Source organism: Rhodamnia argentea, chromosome 1 (genome assembly GCF_020921035.1).
Source record: "Rhodamnia argentea isolate NSW1041297 chromosome 1, ASM2092103v1, whole genome shotgun sequence".
NCBI lineage: Eukaryota > Viridiplantae > Streptophyta > Magnoliopsida > Myrtales > Myrtaceae > Rhodamnia > Rhodamnia argentea.
In genome coordinates, this window is record NC_063150.1 from 35,028,694 (window position 1) to 35,051,695 (window position 23,002).

Consider the following 23,002-nt stretch of genomic DNA (forward strand, 5'->3'; position numbering starts at 1 on the left):
TCAAATAAGTAAAAGACTAAAATGCTAAAAATCAAGCCTTTTTGAGATTTTATGGCATTTAAGTCTTATTTGAAATAATATTCATTCAAGTTTTATTTAGAAAATGTGACATTTCAAACATTGGATTTATAAAAAATTTTTTTTAAAAAAAATTTAGTATTTTTAAGGAAGCATGCTACAAAATCTCAATACGACATGGGAACACGACTCTAAATTTCAAGTTCTTGAATACCTAAAGCCGTTAGGTCATTGAAATAATTATGCTAATTTCCCGATCAACGTACTACGTATTAAAAATACCAAATGGAGTACAATAAACAGGGTAAGTTTTAGGGTCTCTAGATTTAAAACGAGGCACATAAATTTTCAAAATCGGTTTGCGCTTCCGCGTCAGCGATCTCCTCTGTAGTGCCCATGAGAAATGCGAAAACAGATGATGCGAATGCTGAGAATGCTAAGAGAATTTAGATGGCCAACATAATCATCGTGCGAACGAAATTGAGCGACAAACATTAAACGCCACTGATTCCGAGTCACTGATCCAACATTGCCACCCTTAAGCAGTTCAAGTTCAATGTAATCTTTTGCAGCTTCGTCTGAGATCTCACAGCAGCAGGGAACGTGGGCTTCTCAACAAGAACGTCAGCAAAATCCCTGCTAATCCGTACCCGAAAAGGCCCCAATCGTGCTCGGGCCGTTGCGGCGCGGACGAGGCCAAGCTGCGAAGGACGGGAACGCGATGTGAACAAGCGCCGAGCTAAATCGAGCGGAGCTCGAGGAAGTGAGCGATTACAACAGTAAGCAAAACTTACCCCGACGCGGCGTAGACACATTTTCCGTAACCTGGGAAACAGCAGAGCCCCAAGAGTTTACTTAGATGATCATAAGTGAAAGCTTCGAATGTAATGACTCGACGCCTTAGCTCATGTTTTGCAGATCAAAGATCAGATTCCGACAGGTTGTGCGTTGTTTTAGTACTTTTGTTGTTCAAATTAATCACGGAGGTGAAAGTGGTGCATCAATTTATACGTACTGGGATCGGTTTTAGTGAGCACGGCGGTCCCGCCAAAGTTGCACGCGATGTCTGAGTTGCCGTTCTGCTGGTAGTAGTTGTTGAACGCGAACGAGGCGTGGGAGACGAGCGTGTCGGGCTGGAAGCACGCCCCACCGTCTCTGATCGGCTTGCAGTCAGCCATCCCGAGCCCGCAGGCCCAGTCCAGCGCGCTCTGGAGGTCGGCCTGGGGGACGCCCGAAAGGGCCACGCACCACGTCGTGCCGCCGAGGAAAGTCATATTGCCCTCCGGAGGGGACATCGCCGTGGTTGGGATCGCCACCTCCGCCTTCTCTTGCACCGAGGTCGCCGCTGTTAATGCTGGAAAAAGAAAAGTACGCGTTAACGAACAAGTTGTTTGCTATTACGGCTAATGATAGTGCACGAGCAGTCCTTCAGCAAGAGCCCGGGAGCATAGTAAGTTGATTTTTGAATCTCATGCCCAAAATTATTCTCCGACCAGGCCCGCCCGCCCGACAATAATTCCGGGTGCATTGTGCTGACGGGCCGGGTTGGCCCAACCGAAATCATGTTAAGATGGGAGGGCCTCGGCAAGCGACGTCCTTTACGGGCTTGGATTGGCCCGTCAAGGCTCTTTCTTTCGGCCACGACTTCCGCCGGCATGACATCCGGCCCGACCATGAAGCCCATACTTTTCTATAGACTCCGGCCCGAATCTATTTAGGCCCGCCTGTCGATCAAGTCTATTGTATTCAACACGCCATCTGTAAGATCGCATGAAACCTTGCTTAATCAACAAATCCCATCCACTATACTTACTTAGCTTGTTGATAAAGTTCCGATCATAGTCACTTGAAATTTGTAAGCTCCGCACTTTAGCTTTTTGACAAAGCTTATAAACATAATCATGCGATTAATAGGCCCAAAAATCTTTCCAAGGAGCACCAAATCAGATGCAATTTGGAAGCAAAGTGTCTGTCCTGATATCTTTATGCTTAGCTTCCTCCCCAAGATTTATCTTTCTATACATCTATTATGATAATTCTTGTTTTCCTAGCCTCACTATTTAGTCAAATCTTTGGATGGTTAATCTTTCAGAATCAATATACCCAACTCCATTAATTTAAAGTTCCCATTTTTTTCTTTATGCAGGTATTATATACTAAGGATCCTGCTTCTCATCTTTTGATGCGACAACATTGAAATTTCGAAAAATGCGTTATGTTCTCCCTTACACTAGCCCTTACTCTAAGTGGCTTCTTGATTGAGAAACTAGAGTTTTGGCTCTACCTCGTGCTTACACCGGCAGACTTCCCCTTTTTAGCTTGGTCCATCTGTACGTGGTTCACAAAAATGTCAAAGTAAAAGATATATATAAGTTATTAAGACCTAAAATCCTAAGCAATTGCATTTTCTTGTCACATACCTTTCATCTTAGTTTTGGGAAAACTACCAAAAAAGTCTTAAATCTATTACAATTGTACTAATTCAGTCTTAAACATTTTTTTTGTTAGTTCGGTCCTAAACCTTTTGTAATTGTGACAATTCAATACATCCGACTAATCTTTGACTGGCCGAAGCTAACGTGAACGCCATCCGACAATATAATTTTTAATAATTTTTTTGAACTTTTCTATTTTTATTTTTATTTTTTTTTTTTTTTTTTTTTTTCTTCTCTCTTCTTCATCCTCCTATAGCCAGTTACCGGTGGCGATTGGCCATTGGAGAGGCTGGCCACTAGCAAGGTTGACCTCAACCTCGCTAGGGGCGGGCGAGGTGCACTCGGCCGGGCGACGGCGAGGCTTGCCTCACCCGCCCGGATCTAGCAAGGCTCGGCCTCACTATCACCGGATTGAGCGCGCCTCGTCGATTTGGGCCGGTGAGGCCGACCTCGCTAATGGCGTCTCCTGCGGCCCATTGCTACCGATGATCGGCCGACCTCGCCAGATTCTGGAGTCTCCTTTGGTCGGTTGCTATTAGCGGCCGGCATCGATAGGATCAAAGAAAGAAATAAAGAAAGAAAGAAAGAAAGAAAGAGAAAATAAAAAAGGAAAAATAAAATAAATAAAAATATATAATATTAAAGTATTATGTCACGGGACGGTTGGCGCTAGCCTGTGTCCACGTCGGTGCTGGATGGACTAAATTGGCACGATTAAAAAAAATTTAGGACTGATTTAGTAAAAAAAAATTAAGACCGAATTGACACAATTGCAATAGATTTATGACTTTTTTTGTAATTCTCCCCTTAATTTTGTGGTAACTCCACTATGAATATTACGGGCGTACGCAAAATTCTCGCAACATAAGAAAATTAATTCGTAAGGACTCAAACTAGTGTAGGAAAAGACTAGTAAGAAGCATGTAGCTACAATACCATAGAACAAGTGACACCTATTAAGATACATAAAATGCACTAATGGAAAAAGCGGATCGAATCACTTTTGTATTTCGTTCAATTTATCAATAGGTAGACATGGGGAGGGATTACGTGTATACTTCTGAAAGTATCACCAGCTTATTTCTTCGGTGTTGTAATCTTCCTCAATAAGGAAAGCGATATGAAAACAATGCATAAAGCCGTTTTATAAGAATAGACACTTCTTTGCAAAATTGTTAGTCGCTTATAGATACTAACTATACTAGGGTTTGCACCTAGATTATTCGTCGATAATAAGGGAAGACTTAAAAGAAATTATTCTTTCTGTTATCCTCATTACAATATATGGGGAGGAAAGGAATACCTTCTTTTTGCACGCGCACTGAGGCAATACCTTACCAAAAGAAAGGACAACGCCAAAACTATACACTTAGTAAAATTTGCACCGTCAAAAGAGGACAACGGGATCAAGCAAGAGGGCTGAATTTGCTTTTGCCTTGGGTTAGCTCGCGCATGTTTACTGGTGCCTAATGGGAATCCCAAGCTCCAATCAACTCAACTCAAAGACTCACAAAGGGTAGCCACACAAAAGACGACGACGGGGACGGGGACGGGGGGACGGGGACGTGGGACAGGGTTTGCGTAGAGATAGACGAGATGAGACTTTCCGTTCCTTTCTTGTTTAATCAAATGTTGCCTTGTGCTACCAATAGATCCTTCCTTAGTAAAAAATAACGTAAAGGGTTGTTGCTGATAGATGCGGAATCATTCGAGGGAAACGAAGAGCGGACTTTACTAAAGAACCAAATATCATTTATTATGGGAAAGGTATGTCTATTGAAGCTCAACTGAAAGCTTAGGATCCTCCATCCATCCCCGAGTTGGGGATAGTCAACGTGATATGGAATGTAGTAAAGGGACGAGGAGTCCTTCGGTCCAACCTAACTAAGGAGGACGAGTCGCCTCGTCTAGGGTGAGTACTATGGCATGTACAGATTTTGCCTCTACAAATAAAGGCCGATCCATGTGCATATACTCTTATCTCATATGTGATCAAATTATTTATGGAAATGTTGAACAGACTTTGCTCAATCAAGGCCCACCTACGTATGTATTCCAATTGTACTAGATAACCTAGCTTTATCTATGAAAAATCCCGAGACACTATCACCATGCTCGAGCCGATGCCCAATTTTTACTAATATCAAATGCCCGTCTTTGGCATGCACCTCTAGCTGGCGCTGTTGCCGTTGATCCTCCATGTCCCCTAACGCAGTTCCCAGAAGATTACGACGATCATTCTCTAGTGGCTGCAACTCAAGACACTCCTATGATCTAGGCCCGTAATGATCGTAATGAAAGCAGATCAAATGAATCCCTCGTGCTCTATTTTATGTATGTTCTATCTCAAACGAGACCTCGATATAAGGTTGTGTGAGACCCGCACATTTGAGCATATAAACCTAGTAGATGCCGATACAGTTGCAATATCTACCCTCATGACTTCACCTATTTTACTTCTAAGATTCAAGAGAACGCTTATGTCATCATATTGTAGATAGAGTCTTGGAAACCTTAACCGTCGATAGCACTTCCCAGGTTGAAATTGGGTTTCCATTGACGATCTGTAAGGTTTAGTCCCTGATCATTTTGGTCCATCCATAACATAGTTAAAATCTTCTACTGCAGTCGTTGCCAAGATTGCGGAGAGCTGCATGACCATTAGGGCTTATATCTGATGTGCTCTCTTGACCATGGAAATTTTAACTTTTTCTTCTTACCTAACAATTGAATCTTGGGCGTAGAGCCGTGAGCAACACGGTCTCTTCAAAGTGAACCAAATGGTCGGAAAATTCCAGTCATGTTATCCGACTTCCCTCCACACCTGACCGGTCAATGGCGCTCTTTGAAGCTTTCGACCATCGATGAGAACCAGCTAAACTCTTGCATGACACGGCTCAGGTCCTGTTCCGCTACCTTCACCACCTTTTTTAATGCAAGCTGCTCCCCCCATTGCTTTTGGTCTCCCAGCCTAGTACTAGTTTGCAAGCCAAACTTCCAAATTATCTAAATGTTTGTAGTTTGCATAAAGGTGAGACCTCGAATCAAACCTAGCCGAACCTGAAATTAGAACATAGTAAATCGGAGCGAGTGGTCTAAAATGAAGGATTTTGGGTTCGATTACCAAATGAAGTGGGCTTGTTCAGGTACACCTGTAAAATAAGTTAATTGCAGCCGTAATGTCATTTCACATCAAGATATCTCTCTCTTTCCTAACACGTGTAGGGACGAGCAAGACAGATCGATCAAATCGAGAATTGCCCGGATTCGACCAAATCGGTTGGTTCGGTTTGGTTCCCGATTTTATAAAATTTGAACCGGTGATTTTTTATTTGATTTACGATTCCATGGGGGATCGGACCAATTATTTTTAATTTCTTACTTCTTGAATGTAAACCTATTAATCCACCTGTCATTTTTTTTTATTTCTTTGCAAACCTAATTTTAATTACTATATTAAAACTAAAGTCCGTATTGCTCACTCCTACCAATGATTTACCGATTCCCGATTCCTAAGTGAGACCGAATCGGGTCGGGAATCGAGCGTCCCTTAAACACGGGATTGTAGAAATACCCCTTCATATTATTTGGTAGAGCCAAGACTGATAATGAAGCTCAGAGAGATAGAAGAAATAGGTGCTTCGAAATGAGCAGGTGCTTCTGAACGTCAGCACCAACGGAAAGGCCAAGACAGAAGCAAACGGATCATGGACATCATAGAAGATTTCACTACAAGATCCTTGCATCTTTTCTTGCATTTTCAGAAGAAAGAGAGAAAGAGACGATGACGTACCTCCATATAAGCAATGATATTGCACTTGCATCAACAGTAGCCAATGCCCTAGCCCCACCTTCTTTGCCATGATCATCTGCAAAAACACACTCTCTCTCTCGCTCTCTGAAACTTGCTTTGTTTTGTCTCTTAAACGGATGTGTGAAGGTGTGAGAGATGATGGGGTTTCGTTCATGTGGATAAATGCAGGGCTGGAGACAAAGAATCGTCGGTTTCTTCAGGGGCAAATCATGTGTTTTCTTTCTTTTTTGCCTGCTTTTTCAGTGTTGCATGCATAGGAAAAAGGCTGTGGCACGATATGAACGACTCTCTGAAGCCTCAAGTACTTCGAAAGGCACGTAGCGGGGGATTGGACTCGACAAATAAACATATCGTAGACAATTTGATATTACGGAAGGTTTAGCAGAGAAAAAGAAAAGTTAAGGAAGGAACATAGAAAAAAAAATTTAAAAATAAAAAAACAAGAGACAAAGTTGATGGATTTGGTCCCCGAGCTGGATCAAATTATCGCGTGCTCGAAGGAATAAAGCGAAAAAGAGAATGAAGAATTTTTCGGGACATCTTTGGAGTAAAATTTAGTCGTCGGATTATTTTTTTTATTAGCGTGATTGGGTCCTTTAGCTTAGATTGGCGAAAAGAAGATTATTTACGTAAATTGAGTTTTTTTGGAGGAGGTGATTGAAAAGATTAGAAGATGAAAATGACAAATCTATTTGAAAGACACACAAATGCGACGAAGGTTTCGAAAGTTATATTGTAGAGAGAGTAGCAAGAGTGTATAATTGGTGCACTGCTTTTGATTTGTATTTGCATATGCAACTACATTATAGGTTGAAGCAAAAGAAATAGCACGAAGAAAATCGACATTTATTTGCTTGGCCAATCGGACAAAATTATCTCAAATATAGTCTAAAGTAGAACAATGAATTCTTGCTAGGTTGTTCACTAGGAAAATTCCCAAAGAAAGTCATAAGTCTATTGTACTTGTGCCAATTCAGTGTTAAACCTTTTAATTGTGTTAATTGAATCATAAACATTTTCATAAAATCCATCCAGCCGATTTTGACTGGAAATCACCGATGTGGACGCCGACCGTCCTACGTGACACGACCTGCACTGATGTAAACCTTTTTTAATAATATTTTGATATAGATGATATATGAGCCCGGAGTCTCCGTCACAGCTTTTGGTGCATTGAGCTGATTAGTATTAATCCTGTTTTGGAAAATATCTGCATGATTGCCGTTCGACTAGTGGCATGATCTTGATTTGGGTGGATTGACTGCGCATCATGATGCATGGGGACCATAATGGCTGCGTTTGGGAACATTTTGGGGGAATGCAAAGCCATTTTCTGAAGGGCCTTTGAGTGCAGGCGTATCTGGTGAAAGCTAGGGTAGTGTTTGAATAACTCATTTTGCAAAGCAACTTTGAAATTAAAAAAAAAAATAAAGAAAGGAAATGAAAAACAGAGGCAGCCATGGCCGAGGAAGAGAAGACATGGAGGAGCCCTTGTCGGAGCAGGTGCCGCCGACTCGCCGACGATCCTTGTCGGAGCAGGCGTCGCTGGAGCTTCCCTTCTCGTCTCGTCCCGTCCTGCCCTCAGTCGTCTCGCCCCACTCTGTGGTCGTTTGAAGCTCGTCGCCCTCAGATCTGGTTACTCGTGACCACCCACGACCTCTCCTCGTTCTGTCCTTCAAGCGTCGCCCCAACCTCAGCCTCGGCGACGGCCAAACGACCTTCGACTCACTATGAGCAAATCTGGTCGTTCAAAGCTCGTCGCCATCAGATCTTGTGCCTCGCAACCAGCCACGACCTCTCCTAGATCTGGTCCTCAAGCGTCGGCGCAACCACAATCAAGGCGACGTCGATGTCGCGCAACCTTAGGCGAGCCGAAACCGAGGTCCCCGACCTCGGGTTGTGCCTCTCTGGACTCCGGTGCAGCTAGGGTCAGGCGGAAGGCAACCCTAGCCGCACCACCCTGGGCGATCAACGTCGGTGTTGCAGATCGCTCGTCGACATCTGTGAAGCACGCCCTCTGCTCCACCACTTCCCTAATCTGCTGCAAGGAGAAGATGAACAGTACATGGGCTAAATTGGAAAATAAAATAAAAAGAGGGGGCAATTTGGGAAGGAAAAAAATTCATTTTACTGTATACCTAGCCTTCCGAAGATGCTCAATGCCCGAAGCAAGTCCCCAGCTGCCTTGGGCTTTCAACTTTGGCCCATATTTGCATTTTCTTAAAGTGGATTGCCAAACACCAAAATTTTTTCCCCAAGGACTTTAGAGGTCCAAAGTGCCTTGGGAAAGCTGTTACCAAACGCACCCATAGAAAGTCATGAATTTTATTATTGTGCGACTGGTAAGCAGTCATGGTCCTATGTATACTTACTTGGTGAGTCTAATTGCATTTCCTATTACTTTCGTATTTGATTAGACTCTTAATTGTTTTATTCCCCAGATAATGACATGATTCCCATTAGATGGAGAAAAGATAATTACCATGTTTGCTAGTATGATCTTTTCTTTACATTGTTATGATGCATTCCAGCTTCCTGAGAGATCACTTGAAGAGAGTGGTAATGACGTTGCATTCAGCCACTGGAAGCTTGAATGAGTTCCAAATCTTGGGCTCAACTCGAGTCACAAGGTGAGACTTGGATACCTGGCAGATTAACTGCAAAGCAAGCTCATTTCAATCAAACCCAGAGAGATTGCCTACTAATAATTATTTTTAAGAACAAGAGCATTGAAAATCTTAAAACTTATCACGAAAATACAATTGCGTCATAAAACTTGCAAAAAGTGCAATCAAATTCTCAAAACTTGTCAAATTGATGGAGTTAAGTCCTTCCATTAACTTGTTTCAACTTGACTAATGGAAAATACTAATGTGGATTCTTTTGATATTTCATCTCTCTTCCGTGGCGATAATATACTTAAATAGAAAACATAAAGCTATCAAATTTGATTTTTATCTAAATTTTATTTAAATTAAATTAAAAATAAGGTAAATTGTTCAAATAAAAGGAGAGTTTGAAACTATCATCGGGAAGGGCCGATGATGGTGGGGAGGCCGGCGACACCCGCCACAGCAAAAGAAGCTTGCCGACTCTCTACCGGATCTAGGCGAGAGTCGGCAGTCTTGGCCCGGTTCTGGCTTAGGGCCTCCACGGGCGGCCAACCCTTGCTAGTGGCAACACTCAACCAAATCTGGGCGAGGGCCACCAAGCTCCCACCATCGTCCGACTCTTCCCGACGATGATGGGGTGATGGCTAGGCTATGGAGAAGACCATGAATGCTTCAGACAATTATGCTATCTCACTATGCCACAAACACGACTATCACTAGGGATTGCAAGGATTCTTTTTTAGTCTCCGAGCATCATGAAACTACTCCATGATACTTTCATGCTCCATAAGTTTTCTAATCCACGAGATCCACAGCGCGGCAAATGAAGAGCATAATTATAGCCAAATCATCGTATCAAGCTAACAAGGCAATTCTAATTCTAAGATAGGATCGGGCAAGGCCAGCCCTTGCTAGCCTAGGTGAGGGCTTGCTTGCCCTCACTGGCCTTGAGGCCGATGGAAGGAAGAAGGGAAGAAAAAAATAATAAAAGAATAAAAAAAGCAAAGGAAAACATAACAAAAAAAAAAAAGCAACTAAACAATGTCAATATCGGCCATGCCACCTAGAATGGTCGGGATTTAGTTAGCAATTTCCGACTAAAAATTGACTGAATGGACTCAATTGACAAAATGTGAAAATATCTAAGACTCAATTAGCTAAATTAAAAGGTTTACGACTAAATTGAAAAAACTGCAATGCAATAGATTTAGGACTTTTGGACAATTTTCCCAAATTATTGTCTTGTGAGGAACAGGACAATCATCTTTGCCAAAGCTTACGAGGAAAAAGTATGGTTCAACGAAATTCAAGCTGTTGAGTCGATCAATCAGACTGATGTCCATCCGAAATACTAAGGATGCAAATTAAAGCAATGCCAGAAGCAGCAAATGACTCAAAATTGATAACAGTAAGCCACGGGAGTGATTCTCGTATTTAATTAGAACGGTGAACAACATGGACAGGTTTCAAAAATTGCATCATCCATGGAATTTGAGAGAGAGAGAGTGTGTGTGTGTACCGAATTCAATTTGGCTCCCTGGATGAACAATTATGCTGCTAATTCAACAAACAACAGCAACATCAAAATTACAGTCCAACTGCCAGTTTCCATCCACTGGGTCAGCTGAATCGTTTACTAGCAACATCAAAATTACAGTCCAACTGCCAGTTTCCATCCACTGGGTCAGCTGAATCGTTTACTAGCCTATCTAGTTCTTGTCTTAACAAACTTGGTTCTTGAAGCTCTTTTCTCCATCTTTTCTCTCTTCTTGCGAGTTTTGTCATCTTCCGAGGCATCCTATATCATGCAAACAAACGTTATGTATGAATCCATAAACCATTCAATGAAGATATGCCCAAAGCTAAAGCAAAAGAGGACATACCTCAGAACCTGTCGGTAGAAACCCCTTAACAAAGCCAAAAGATTTATATGCTCCAAATGCAGGAATCTGCAAAAGGGGCAATGTTATGTTGCAGCCTTAGTGGTTAGGGTTTTTTCCTATCCTTACCAGAACACGCAGAAATATCAACTGAAATTATGCTTAAAAAGACTACAAGTATCGACTTATAAAATGAGCCACTTAAGTATTAACCAGATGTATCTGGCCTAACTCTGATTCTCATCCATGAATTTCAGTGTTCATTCACCTTACAAGCAAGTTGGCAGGACTAGTTCAGTTCACATAGCAAGTGAACATTGCCATTAGATAAAATGCACTTGCTCATTCAATGCTTCAAGCAAAATTGGACAAACACTCCTCCTCAGCCTATTTCGTCAAGGCCTACTGCTCCAATTGTCATAGCATCAGCACTTGCGATTTTTTTTTCCTTTTCTTTTCGTCTTTATTCACCCTAAACATACATTTATCGTGCATAAAGTCGCTGAAAAATGGGTTAAGGTCGGGAGGAATGAGAGGCATGAAGTAGTTAAGAGTTTTACAAACGTGACTCCATGATATCTATGCAAGAAAACCTCTCTATTCAACTTCTATGTGCAACGAGATGCTTGGCTTTAACATCCCCTGTCAACCTATTAACTGGCTAATTAATCATTAGCATCTCCAAAGAACAAGTTTGTTTACAGCATCTCTGGATTTACAGGACGCAGTTTGACTAAATAAGCTACACTTAGAGCCGTAGATAGATCAAGCATTGCCTTTTCTACTTTATAGAAATACTCCGTCCAAAATGAACAAGAAGTTAAAAATGCATGCATAAAGAAACCTGTGAAAATGGTCACATAGACTGGTGGCAAAGTAAATAAGCTATAGGAGGGACTGGAGGCAACTAAGAGTCTAAGATTATCTAATGAGCTGGCAGAAAGAGTTACAAGATACCTCCACAAATGATTTTGCCACCAAATCCATAGTGTATGTATAACAGAAGAATGAATCATACCAGCAAATATGTGTACCAGAATTTCCCTGAAATGATGGATGCGACTTGCACAAAACTCGTAATGAAGATCACATCATGCAGATATCTGCGCAAGAATTAGCAAAGCAAACTGCGTCACTTTTATCAAATTGATATAATTGAAGAATAATACAGTTGTCAAAATTTATGCTAAAAAATATAAGATTGTTAAATAGAAGAAAAAACCCAGAAGTAGCATGGCTATCTAACTTCCGAAACTTCATTTACAATTGCATAAATTCACTGCAAAAACAGTCATATTACACCACTTATAAACCTCAGGGCAACGCATCCTGATGACTCAAAAGTGACATGTCATATAGCAACAAATCTAAGAAGCAGAATTAGTACATACTAAAACATGAAGCAAAAGTACATTTGTGACATCAACATGCCAAGTTTGTATTATCATTGGTTCATCAATGAAAGGCTTAACCTAGACTTCTTGCTGGAGGGAACAGACAACAAAGAGAATTCTCAAGAAATGTTTCTAAGTAAAGATTCCTCTACACAAATAAAAGTCTTGGAATGAACATTGGCTTCTATCCTACAGATATAAAAATAATTAATTAAATGCCACTGAACACTCATATAATCATATGTTTGATCGCCCTCTACCAAGCATTACTTGAGATTTGCAAAAAAGGAATATACGAGACATACCGCCTCCATCTAGTTACCCCAGGCCCGATAGTAAGATTCACTGGCACAATAAGATTGCTAACTTTGAACAATAGGGCATAACATGATTAATCATAGTTTTCTATGAAAAGAAAGCTTGCCTCAGCCAAGTAAAGCCCGACTACATGAAATACGCCATTAACCTCGTGGACCATTCTAAGATACCCACAACTAGGACAAGTGTTTTTCATTTCCATTCTCTGGAAAGGAGAATGAAGCAGTGCCTTTGAATATCCTTTGGGCAATTATGCGAAAGGTGTGGTACAAAGTCCTAAGTGAAGAATCAGTGAGTCTTGCCTGGAACCTGGAATATCGCCATTGTCAAACACACAAACTAGTTTTAACATTTAGATAAGATACATTTTTAATTTCTTAAGAAGTGACATGTATCTTAGTATCCAAGTTATCTTGGGGATGGGAAAGGTATGAAACTAAGGAAATCACATGAGATTTGCGTTAGACATTCATTTCTTTGTTGAACAGTCATCCAACATATTGCAAGATGCTGTCAAAAAGTTATGATTCAGCAGTCAAGCTTTTGATATATAGCATATTTGAAAATTCCCTACAGAACTACATGAGATTTTTCTTAAAGTCTCCCCTGAGAAGAAATACAGCTATGGTGCAACGATCGAGCTTTATATTAAGGATCATTACCATGCGCACCACTTAAAAAAAAACACACACACACACACACAAAAGTTACAACATGACATCGGAATATACAATAATGTAAGGAGGTAATCATTATGTTCTGTCTGCATGTGCAGCTGGGTAAGGGCGCGCGCGAACTCTGTGTGTGTGTGTGTGTGTGTGTGTGTGTGTGTGTGTGTGAGAGAGAGAGAGAGAGAGAGAGGAGAGAGATTACCCACAGACTCCACCTGTACTCATGTCGAATCCACCGTCTAGAAGCTCTCCATCATCAGCATAAGTAGGCTTGGCCATTTTAGCAAGTTGCAGGTATGGAATTGCATATGCTGCAGATGTGACAAGCAACCCAACCCAATGTTTCCAGGTGAAAGAGGAGTGAAAGATGAGCATTCTTACTAAAATGTATATAACCTGCATTGTTGGGGGGAAAACTTGGCAATTAAATAAGGACATTAAATAAAAACTTGGCAGTTACAAACAACTAAAAGTTGGTATAAATTAAATGGCAGCAACAATCACACGATCAAGAAAAAGCATGATCTTAAGGGACATTAAATGAAAGTGAGAACAACTAGGAACGAGGAACAAGAACAAGTGAGAGAACTTGAATTCATTCGATAAACCATCAGTAAAGTAAAATAACGAATTTTACTCTCTGCCAGCACAACTGAGGGAAACACACTAACCAGACCCTAACCAGAACAATCAGCAGAAGTGATCAAATTTCGGGCACACTTCAGTGCTTCACTGGGCATCAAAGAAGTCATCCATGCAAAAGATCAGAAGTGTCATTTCTAACTCCAGCAGCAACAGATGTCATCCCTTGACTCACCTGAACTTGTCATACTTAACTGAAGAAAGATCTAGGCATGGAATCCTCAATACGCCTCAACCAAAATGACCACCAAGAAACTGCTTTGAAACATGACAAGAATACTCCAAGAGAATAAAATAGCAGTTCTCCCCAAAATATTGCATTTCCTGCTTCCTTCTCATGGCCATGACCACCCAAGCCTATTCTCATTAAAAAACTCTTCATTTCGAAGGCTCCCATTAGCTCCCAAAACAATTCTCAGCCAAAAGTTCCCCGACAATGCATCCAGTTCAAAAAAAAAAAACCTCAGCCGGTCCTCCGCCCCTAACATGCAACATTTCCTGGCCACGATTACCCGAGCCTATTCTCCCTGGAAAACTCTCATCTCAAAATCTCCCACTTGCTCCGATCAAACATCTAAGACAAAAGTAACCCGAGCCATAGCTCATCAGCTCCGAACATGCACATTTCCCTCAATCTCTCACCCAATCCAATTAATCAACACAGCGACATCAAAAAACGAGAATTCGAAAGATTAAAGAACCAGAAAATGAACTCCAAATGCCCTAATCAAGAATCAGTCCATCCGATCACCAATTCGTCGATCAATCGATTCGAACAAGAGCAAAATCAAAATGGAGAGAGAGAGAGAGAGGAACGACATACGTTGCAGGCGATGATGAGGCGACGGAGTTTCGCCATGTGGCGCGCGTTCTCTTCCTTGCGCTTCTTCGCTCCTTGATTCGCCATGTCGCCCGCTTTGAGCTCGGCAAAAGAGGTTTTACTTGGTCGCGTTCTAACGGTATACAAGTATTCGGCGAAGGTGAAGAATTTTGTTCTCCATTTCTCTTCTTCTTTTTTTTTTTCCTTCTCGGTCAGTAATTTTTTATCCAGCGCGTAATTAGAGGGGTCATTTTTTACCCAAAAAAAAAAATTTAAAGGGGTCGTTCATTTTCAATTTTTAGTCCATTTATCATGAAATATTTAATATATTTCAAAGTATTTTATCTCTCCGAAAAGGATGAAATATCTTCCGAGTGAACGACATGGTATGGGCATCGAAAACAATCGTTGCCGATGATATAAATTGCGGGAACAACAAATTGTAATAAAGCAAAAGATAGAGGTAAATTTGCAGAACAATATGAAGTTGTGCAGCAAATTGGGATCCTTTACGAAGAGTACGATGTACATATTTGCAACCACCCACGATCGGTAATTCCAAGCGGTTATTGAACGAATAATATCCCAATTTTATATGCGATTAGTTATACTATCAACAATCTCTCGTTATCTAGTAATAATTATTTATATAAAGCCACATTTCTGAAAAAAATATCAGGTCCATTGCTTGACAGTTATGCGTTGTTATCAATGATTTTACTAGCGATTTGTCAGTTCCCTTCAATTTGTTGATTGTTTTGTTTATTGATGACTTCTATCTTCATTAAATTCCGCCCTCGACGACAAAATTTGTCGCTTGTCGATAATAACCAAAACTTTGTAATTTTTTTTGGTGTCGCATACCCAAATAATGAGACATCGAACAATATATAATTCTTTCATAATCTTTTTCTCCATAAAAATACTTTTCCTTAAATTTTGAAGAAAAGAAATTAGAAGTAGGAATGATGAGTAATTTTATCCAACCTAAGAGGCCCCCAAGTAGAAAGGGGGATTTCCAATCAAATACACCAATGGTGAAAAGGATTCTGAAGATTAAGAGGGGCCAAATGGAACGGCTTGAAGGAAATGGAGAGAGATTTCACTTTTCTAGGACATGTCTACAGTTGACCATTGACTTTCATGGCCTTCCTGCAAACTGCGTTTCAAATTCTCAACTTTCTGCGACCGTTCTTCTAAAAAAAATGCGTGATTGGAGACCATATACACAAGCACGACAAACATTCCATAAAAAAGGTGTAGCCAACTTGGTGACGACATTGATGGGTCGAGAAGCGATGCCGAAGGGACTGGCAGTGGTCGATTGATGTCTGTATAGCACTGAAGCTTTTCGAGAAGCACCTAATTTGAGATCGAGGAACGTAGCAAAGCAATGAGTCGCATAGCCGAGTGAGCACACTTAAATGGCAGTGGAGTAGCTCCATCCTTGCAGCTTTGCTATGAATAAATAGCCCCGAGCAAGTTACGGTTGTTATTATCTTCTAATTAAGACGTCGTGCTAATACCATTTATATCAAAGGATGAGCAGGTTTTGGTAATCGACATGACACCTATATGAGTGAGCATAGAGCTCGATGTCAAGTTTGATATGGACACGTGATTGTAGTTGTCATTAGAGTATTCACTGCTTATGAGCGATTATGCTTTTATACTAAGTAAAGCCATGTGTAATTGTTGTGGAGACACAACCATAGTCATAAAAAACCTATGTATTTTTTCCAGTTTATCAACATTTTCCAATTCCCAGTACTTGCATTCCTCTTCTTTAATTTTATCGTTCTTGATCCTTGCTACGCAATTCATTTCATGTCCGAATCGCCTTGCTACCGAACCCGTTGGCCGAAAAACCAAACATCGACCTTTGATGAAAGAGGTGCAAATCTCGATTTCTTGCGGAGCAGATGCCATTTGTTCTTGTACAGTCGAAGTTCTTAGTGAAATGACTATAGGACGACACCGTTTGTCTTTCAAGAGAAACAGAGGAAGTGGTGATAAACAATCAGGAAGTATAAAGCGGGTCTAATTCCGACCTAAATTTGTCCCAACTTTTTTTTTTTTTTTGCCTCAAAAACCCCGAATTTTAGGTCAATCTCAAATCTATCTCGAAATTTTTTAGTCTCGGAAAAAACCCTTAACTTTAAGTCAAGCCCCAAATTTTCCCCTAACTTTCAATTTATTCTTCTACCTCTTGATCCGGTCCCAACTTGACGTGGCATTTTCACATCGATAACAAATCGAGCCCAACAAAAATTATTGAAATTCTCCAAAATGAAAATATTATAAGATATGAAAATTAGGGACAACCGGAGGTAATTTTTGAAAAGATGATTAATGGGGGCAGATTTCAGATTAAAATTAAAATTGATGATTTTCCTCTTAGAAAAAAATTGAGGTAGAATTAAGACTAGACCTAGACTTTGGGGTTTTTTCCTAGATAATAAAAAGTCCAGGAAAGATTTGGAACTGAACCTAAGGTTAGGGGTTTTTCTGAGACAAAATTTTTTTAGAGAGAATTGAGATCGAACCTAAAGTTGATGGTTTTTTAGGGAATTAGGCAGTATAAAATGGTGATGAAGGATAGTAAAATGGGCTTAATTTGTTCGGCTCTTGGTATGCTTGGGCTTCATAATAGTATTACGAACGTTGGGCTAGTCCAGCTAAGTGAATTTGGGCTTGAGCGGCGACCTCTTTTGGGCTTGATCTGCCTTAATAGAAGCATTGGGCTGTTGATGGCATGGGCCTAAACTGCTTTAGGAGCGGGTCTGATACAAAAGCCCAACATCGTTAGTGGCCCAAGCCCGAAAGTCCGTGGCAGCCTATATTCGAGCCAGGCCCAGGCCCAGCACGTCCTATTCTCAGAATAAGAAATTAATAATAAATAATAATGAAAGTCCGAAAAAATTAAGACCTTTTGGGAAATTTGCTAATCGTTTGCGTTGATTGGATGCATTGTTGTGAATGAGTTGAACGTTAGATGAAACCGACACCAAAGTGGAGGTCGAGGATCCAAAATGGCGGCCGAGAGTTCGAAGAATCGAGGTCGAGGATCTAAAGTGGCCGCCGAGAATTTGAAGAATCAAGGCGGTCCATGGTGGCCCAATGTGATGCTAGCTTAATGTAGATCAGTTGTAGCTTAGTTAGGCTCGTCTGTAATAACTTCAAGCCTCAATTAATTTAGGCACTAAACAATAAAATCAAGTTATCTCAGAATCACTTTTCAATAAATGGTTAAATTGGCCTAGGTTAGCTTTACCATAACGATTGAGGATCTCTCTAGATAGGTTTGTCTCTAATCCCAAACCCAGCTGGTCCCACCATCATGATGAGTACATTTAGGATCTCTCTAGATAGGTTTGGTCTCTAATACCAAACTTACGGGGGTTCATGTCCCAAGGCTCAATAACAAGTCAGATGAGTGTTTACCTTTAAACCGTTTCAATAGCTTATTGTTAATTTTTTTTTTCCCTATGATAGTTAGGATTAATCTAGAACCATAACAAATCATATAAGTACGTTTGCATGATTAGTTAGTGGCTTTAATACCTTTAGAACCATAATGGGTGGGTGTGAAAATTTAGGATCTGGGGGGCAGACATTTTCGGAAAGGAAATCGCATTTTCGTAATTAGTGATAAATGATGTGAATGCCCAAAGGTCTCCACAGTAAAACTCGGGCTACTTTCAGAGGAAAAGCTCAACAAGAAGATAAATTGAGTTTGTAATGAGAGACGATTTGGCCTTTTCAGTGTGGATTTTTCTTCTTTTTTAAAGATCTTAATGACATTTTTTTTTTTGGTCCAAGATCTTAATGACATTTGAAAAATAAAAGAATTAAAAAAAGTCGTATACATTCTTTGTATGCTTCCCTTTTAAGTTAAAAGTACATGGCGTCATCGTCAGTATTCTCACGTTTAAGAATGTTCTCACAGCCTCAGTTCCTTCAGACCACGCAAACAATAAGATACCTCAAACGGAACCCTATTATAGAACAGAGGATTCAGACAGGTCATAAGAGCCTATGAAGAGTCAAGCTGAAAATGGAGGAAGTGGAATTCTCATGGACGAATTTTGACTCAATAGATCATTAAAAATTCCCTGAAAGATAACAAAGGAGCTCTCAAACTCAGGGGCATGAACAGAAACCGATGCCGCGGCTCGACCGTTCGTTTTAGCAACTCTAAGTAGCAACAGCGGAAATTGATAAAATTCGATACAGAAGCATTACATCCTAATTATGTCTTCCCTCATGCGCTAAAGAAGACTATGGAAAGTCAGTGAACATTTCACTTAGGAATGAGTGTCTAGGACTAGGAGGAGCGCTCAGATTCCCTCTTCTCACGAATTCCTCACTTCTTCCTCTTCTTTGGAGGCTGGAGGGCCTCCTCATCTTCATCCTCGTCGTCATCGTCTTCTTCTTCGTTTTCTTCCTCAACAACTTCTTCCTCTTCTTCTTCCTCTCGGCCATCCTCATCTTCATCATCATCGTCGTCATCGTCGTCCTCATCGTCATCTCCTTCTGGGTTTTCACCATCTTCATCATCCTCCTCCTCTTCCCCATTCTCTTCACCCCCACCGGTCCCGGTCCCAGTCCCGCTTCCCGCTTCCTTCTTCGAGTTACCATTATTGCTGTTAGGGTTTTTCTTGTACTCCTCTCCACCTTCAGATGATACTTCCTCTTCACCTTCCCCAAACCCGCCATCCGCATCATCATCGTCGCCGCCACCATTGTCATCATCATCTTCCCCAGCATCGATTGGCTTGGCTTGGGTGTGGCTTTGGTCATAACTAGCTCCGTACTCCTGTTTTTCAATCTGTAGCAACCAAAGACATGACAAAAAGAGGAGTTATATCCAAAAGCAGTCAGATCACTAATCAGCTAAGAAAATGCCACCACGTTTTACCAACTCTTTTGTTTTTAACTTCTAGTAGGAAAGCAAAGAATACCATTTAAGCTGCAGCGAACACCAAGCCTAGCTATGCTATGAGTGAAATTGTCACTATGGTGTATTAACCAACCAATTCGAACGGCGAAACCTAGACAACATCTACATAACATCAGCATACACGGGGAGCAAAGTCCATCTAGAACATGTCAGATGACTGTAGTTGTCGGCATGAGGGCGAACATTTGCACAAGTGATTCTACAGTACAACCATGTAACACGGTCTAACCAAAAAGGAACCACCTCAGAACCAAGGCCCCCTGAGGTGTGGGAATATGCCTCAACCACAAAGGCAGTGCTTCCAGCCACAAAGTGACCAAAGAATCATCTTCCAAAGAGCACCAAACTCAAAAAGTGCAGGAATTTTCCCCCTTTCTACTTATCTGACAAGAAACGATCTCAAATGTCTCCCAGGAAAAGAATATAAAAAAGTTGCTTTTTTCCCTCATTTCTAAAGCTATACCCGAGTCGTACAGAGGAACTACCTAATTAATGGATGTTATAGACTAAAACGAATGAACGATCTTTCAACATGTGTGGCCAATATCACCTTAAAGGTTTCCAGATAGAGAGAGAGAGAGAGAGAGAGATCCCACAAATGAAAGATGGAAGAAGCATATGTCCTGAGGAATATTCCGAGACAACCTTGTTCAGCACCATATACATAATTAATAAAGACGATGCAAACCAAAGCAAGTAGACCCATTATTCTAGACTTGAGCTCTGACTTTCTCAACGACCCAAAAGACAAAAAGCTAATTTTATTTTAGAAAACCAAAAATATCCCCCCTTTTCCTCAAAATTTACTTAAAAAGCCCCCACCAATGGGTATCTTCATGGTGAAACGACAATATGGGCCCCACCCACATACAACCCTTTCCGGAACCCAAAGCCTAATCCAAAACTCGAATTTATATTCCCGTCAAAAGTCCGCCCCTCAGACAAAACCTCGCTCACGTTAGCCGCCCTTTACTATTAGGGTAACGGGGATCTCTCTGCTCGGATAAAAATAGCAATAATAAAAAGTGAAACAAAAAAATTGGGTTAAAAAAAAAAAGTGAAAGCAAAGAATATTGCGAGATCCTCCTCCTCCTCTTATGTTTTGAGTTTTTACCCTCTTTTTTTTTTTTTTCTCTATCCATACAAGACCCTCTCCATCTCTCGACGGAAAGGGGTGAACACGTAAAAACACACCAAAAACACTGATTTTTTTTTTTTGGTCAGGAAAACAAATTGCTTGAAATTTAATAGCGCACAAAAAAAAAAACCCCCAATAAAAAAAACATTAGAAAAAGGAGGAACGAACCGGCGCAGGTTAGCAGCGCCACAACAAAGGAAAAAGGCCACACTTAATTATCCACGAACATAAGCTGCGATAAAAAAGATAAAGGAGAAAAAAAAATTGGAGGAAAAAAAAAACTCTTTGCCAAAAACTAGGAGACAAGAAAAAGGTACAAAAAAAATATAAAATAAAATCACCGTAGTGAAGGGGAAAAAATTTGGCGTACCTGATGAGCCATAAGCTCGGCCTTGACCAGGTTGACCACGACGAGGCTAACGAGCGCCTCGCCGGCGCACGTTAGCACGAGGCGGGCGAGGGTCGCCCCGAGTCCAAGAGCAGAAGCCCCAATCTCGGTTTCCATTCGTGCGCCTTCTTTTTCTTCGACAACTATTGGAACACCCACCACCTAGGACCGAACAAATCGACAACAACCGTTAGATCTGCTCCTCTGAAACTCTGTCAGCCTTCAGATTCCCAATTAACAGACCCCAAAAAAAAAAAAACAAAGAGATTTTTCTAATCTGCGCCATATAAAGTCGAAAATAGAGAGAAAATCAGAAATATGTGGAGAACAACAGAACGTCGCGATAATAACGCGACAAAGAGCGCCTTTAAGCTGAAGCGAAAGCGACGGTCGAGCTCGCCGGAGACCAGCTCCGCCGTCGAATCCGCCGTAAAGTCGGCAAGCGGGAGCCAGGACGACGGGAGCGATCCTCGATTCCACAAACTCGAAGCACCGAGAGGGGGGGGGTGAAAGCATCCTCGAGATCCAAACGACGCGTAAGCGAGATACAGAGAAGGAGAACCAAGCTCGAAGACGACAGCGAGTTAAAAAAACAAGAGAGGGAATCGGAGAGGGGAAAGCGTACCGCGTAGCGAGATCCGAGGCGTGGAGAGACCAGATCTGGAGGCTTCCGGCCCTAGAGCGCGGCGGAGACGGCGGAACGAGCTGCGTGCATTGTCGACCGTTAGATGGTGATCGTAGCGGTAGAGGAGACCGCAAGATATAGAAATATCGAAGCGGAGAGAGAGAGAGAGAGGAGAGAGAGAGAGTTACTGGTGACTGGCTGGTGACTGACTGCCCGTAGTTGCAGTGGGGGGAGGGTTCGGGCAGTCCGGGCAGCTCCCTCGCAGAGTGAAAAAGATCTTCTCTTTGGGCTGCCCGCCGAGGGATGGAGGGTGGACAAGTGTGGGTGCTTCCATTAATAAAAAATGTTTTCTCTTTTTCTTTTTTCCCCCCTTCCCTTTCAATTAATTATTTAATTATTAATATTTTAAGGATTTGTTTTGAATATGATTCTCTCTCTCTCTCTCTTATTCTCTCTATATTCTCCCAGACAGGCAATGGTTTCCTATTGGGTGTGGCCATTTAACCATGGTTAGTTCAGTTAATTAACCAGAGTCAAACTCACGGTCAACTGTAGTTTTATTCCAGTTTCTCCAAGTCAAGGCAAATGTTTAAAGGTAGTTGAAACCAAACCTACCAAAAGGACAACCACCCGTTTTAAATTTAAAAAATTCGGCCCATCAGGCCATTTAGTGGGCCGGGCCTTTTGGGTCGAATATGGGCCTTTTTTGGACCGGAGTGGGATTACCAAAAAAATTTGTGAGCCCAATGTCTAGGAAGTGTAAAAACGATCCAATGGACCTTCCACGCTCTGCACTAGAAACTGAAAACAAAAACTAATCTATATCCAATTGCCGGAACTAAGTAATTCCTCGCGACTCTCGTAAAAGTCATGAACTTGATGGTCCAATTTTGATTGGGTTGGCATAGTGTTATCTAGGGGTGTTAAAATTGAACCGTAAACCCGAATCGAAATACAAATCGACCCCGAATTTTTCTTATGGTCAAAAGCTAACTCGAGGGTACATAATAGCTGCACCAACCAACAAAAAAAAAAAAAAAAAAACTCACACCCCTAAACTGGTCTTTCTTAGATACTGCTTTGTCCCGATGAAGACCTCGGAGTTGAACCGACACGCCATTCTACACCTCGAATTCATCCTTAAACATATGCAATAGTTCCCCGAGGTCCGTTATGACAAAAGGGTTGTTGCACTCTATTGAAATATAGTTTTGTATTCAAAGTGTCTCGAAACATCCAATTGTAGACGACCAAAAATAAGGTATAATGGTATATCGCCATAAA

General features: G+C 41.2%; 3 protein-coding genes across 4 annotated transcripts; all 3 read right to left on the reverse strand.

Moving 5' to 3' along the window:
- Positions 1-528: 528 nt before the first annotated feature.
- LOC115729796 (glucan endo-1,3-beta-glucosidase-like) lies at positions 529-6,347 on the reverse strand. 2 transcript variants are annotated; one of them, XM_048282271.1, is made up of 4 exons: positions 6,247-6,347; positions 1,034-1,372; positions 816-843; positions 529-722 (listed from the first exon to the last, which is right to left on the reverse strand). In XM_048282271.1, the coding sequence occupies exons 1-4, from the start codon at positions 6,320-6,322 to the stop codon at positions 605-607; spliced, it is 561 nt and encodes a 186-aa protein (XP_048138228.1). In that variant the 5' UTR covers positions 6,323-6,347; the 3' UTR covers positions 529-604. The 2 variants fall into 2 exon arrangements, with proteins under 2 accessions (XP_048138228.1, XP_030516280.2); XM_030660420.2 differs by having other exon boundaries at positions 529-719; positions 813-843.
- A 4,050-nt stretch (positions 6,348-10,397) lies between these two features.
- Positions 10,398-14,791, reverse strand: LOC115732716 (transmembrane protein 208-like). Its single transcript, XM_048272395.1, has 6 exons — positions 14,608-14,791; positions 13,345-13,538; positions 11,778-11,862; positions 10,763-10,828; positions 10,543-10,677; positions 10,398-10,477 (listed from the first exon to the last, which is right to left on the reverse strand). Exons 1-5 carry the CDS (start codon positions 14,689-14,691, stop codon positions 10,585-10,587), a joined length of 522 nt encoding a protein of 173 aa, XP_048128352.1. The 5' UTR covers positions 14,692-14,791; the 3' UTR covers positions 10,398-10,477; positions 10,543-10,584.
- Positions 14,792-18,682: 3,891 nt separating this feature from the next.
- LOC115738924 (phosphopantothenoylcysteine decarboxylase subunit VHS3) lies at positions 18,683-22,056 on the reverse strand. The gene is made up of 4 exons (XM_048279691.1): positions 21,907-22,056; positions 21,717-21,798; positions 21,076-21,251; positions 18,683-19,435 (listed from the first exon to the last, which is right to left on the reverse strand). Exons 3-4 carry the CDS (start codon positions 21,208-21,210, stop codon positions 18,971-18,973), a joined length of 600 nt encoding a protein of 199 aa, XP_048135648.1. The 5' UTR covers positions 21,211-21,251; positions 21,717-21,798; positions 21,907-22,056; the 3' UTR covers positions 18,683-18,970.
- Positions 22,057-23,002: the final 946 nt, after the last annotated feature.

Coding starts and splice junctions, on each gene's coding strand:
- LOC115738924 (XM_048279691.1), bottom strand. CDS start 21,210: ATGGAAACCGAGATTGGGGCTTCTGCTCTTGGACTCGGGGCGACCCTC. Junction 19,436..21,075: donor CCGAGCTTATGGCTCATCAG/GTACGCCAAATT, acceptor TGGTTGCTACAG/ATTGAAAAACAGGAGTACGG.
- LOC115732716 (XM_048272395.1), bottom strand. CDS start 14,691: ATGGCGAATCAAGGAGCGAAGAAGCGCAAGGAAGAGAACGCGCGCCAC. Junction 11,863..13,344: donor AGTACAGGTGGAGTCTGTGG/GTAATCTCTCTC, acceptor ATTCTTGCGCAG/ATATCTGCATGATGTGATCT. Junction 10,829..11,777: donor TCTGGTACACATATTTGCTG/GTATGATTCATT, acceptor CCCCTTTTGCAG/ATTCCTGCATTTGGAGCATA.
- LOC115729796 (XM_048282271.1), bottom strand. CDS start 6,322: ATGATCATGGCAAAGAAGGTGGGGCTAGGGCATTGGCTACTGTTGATG. Junction 1,373..6,246: donor ATATCATTGCTTATATGGAG/GTACGTCATCGT, acceptor TTCTTTTTCCAG/CATTAACAGCGGCGACCTCG. Junction 844..1,033: donor GCTCACTAAAACCGATCCCA/GTACGTATAAAT, acceptor GCTGTTTCCCAG/GTTACGGAAAATGTGTCTAC.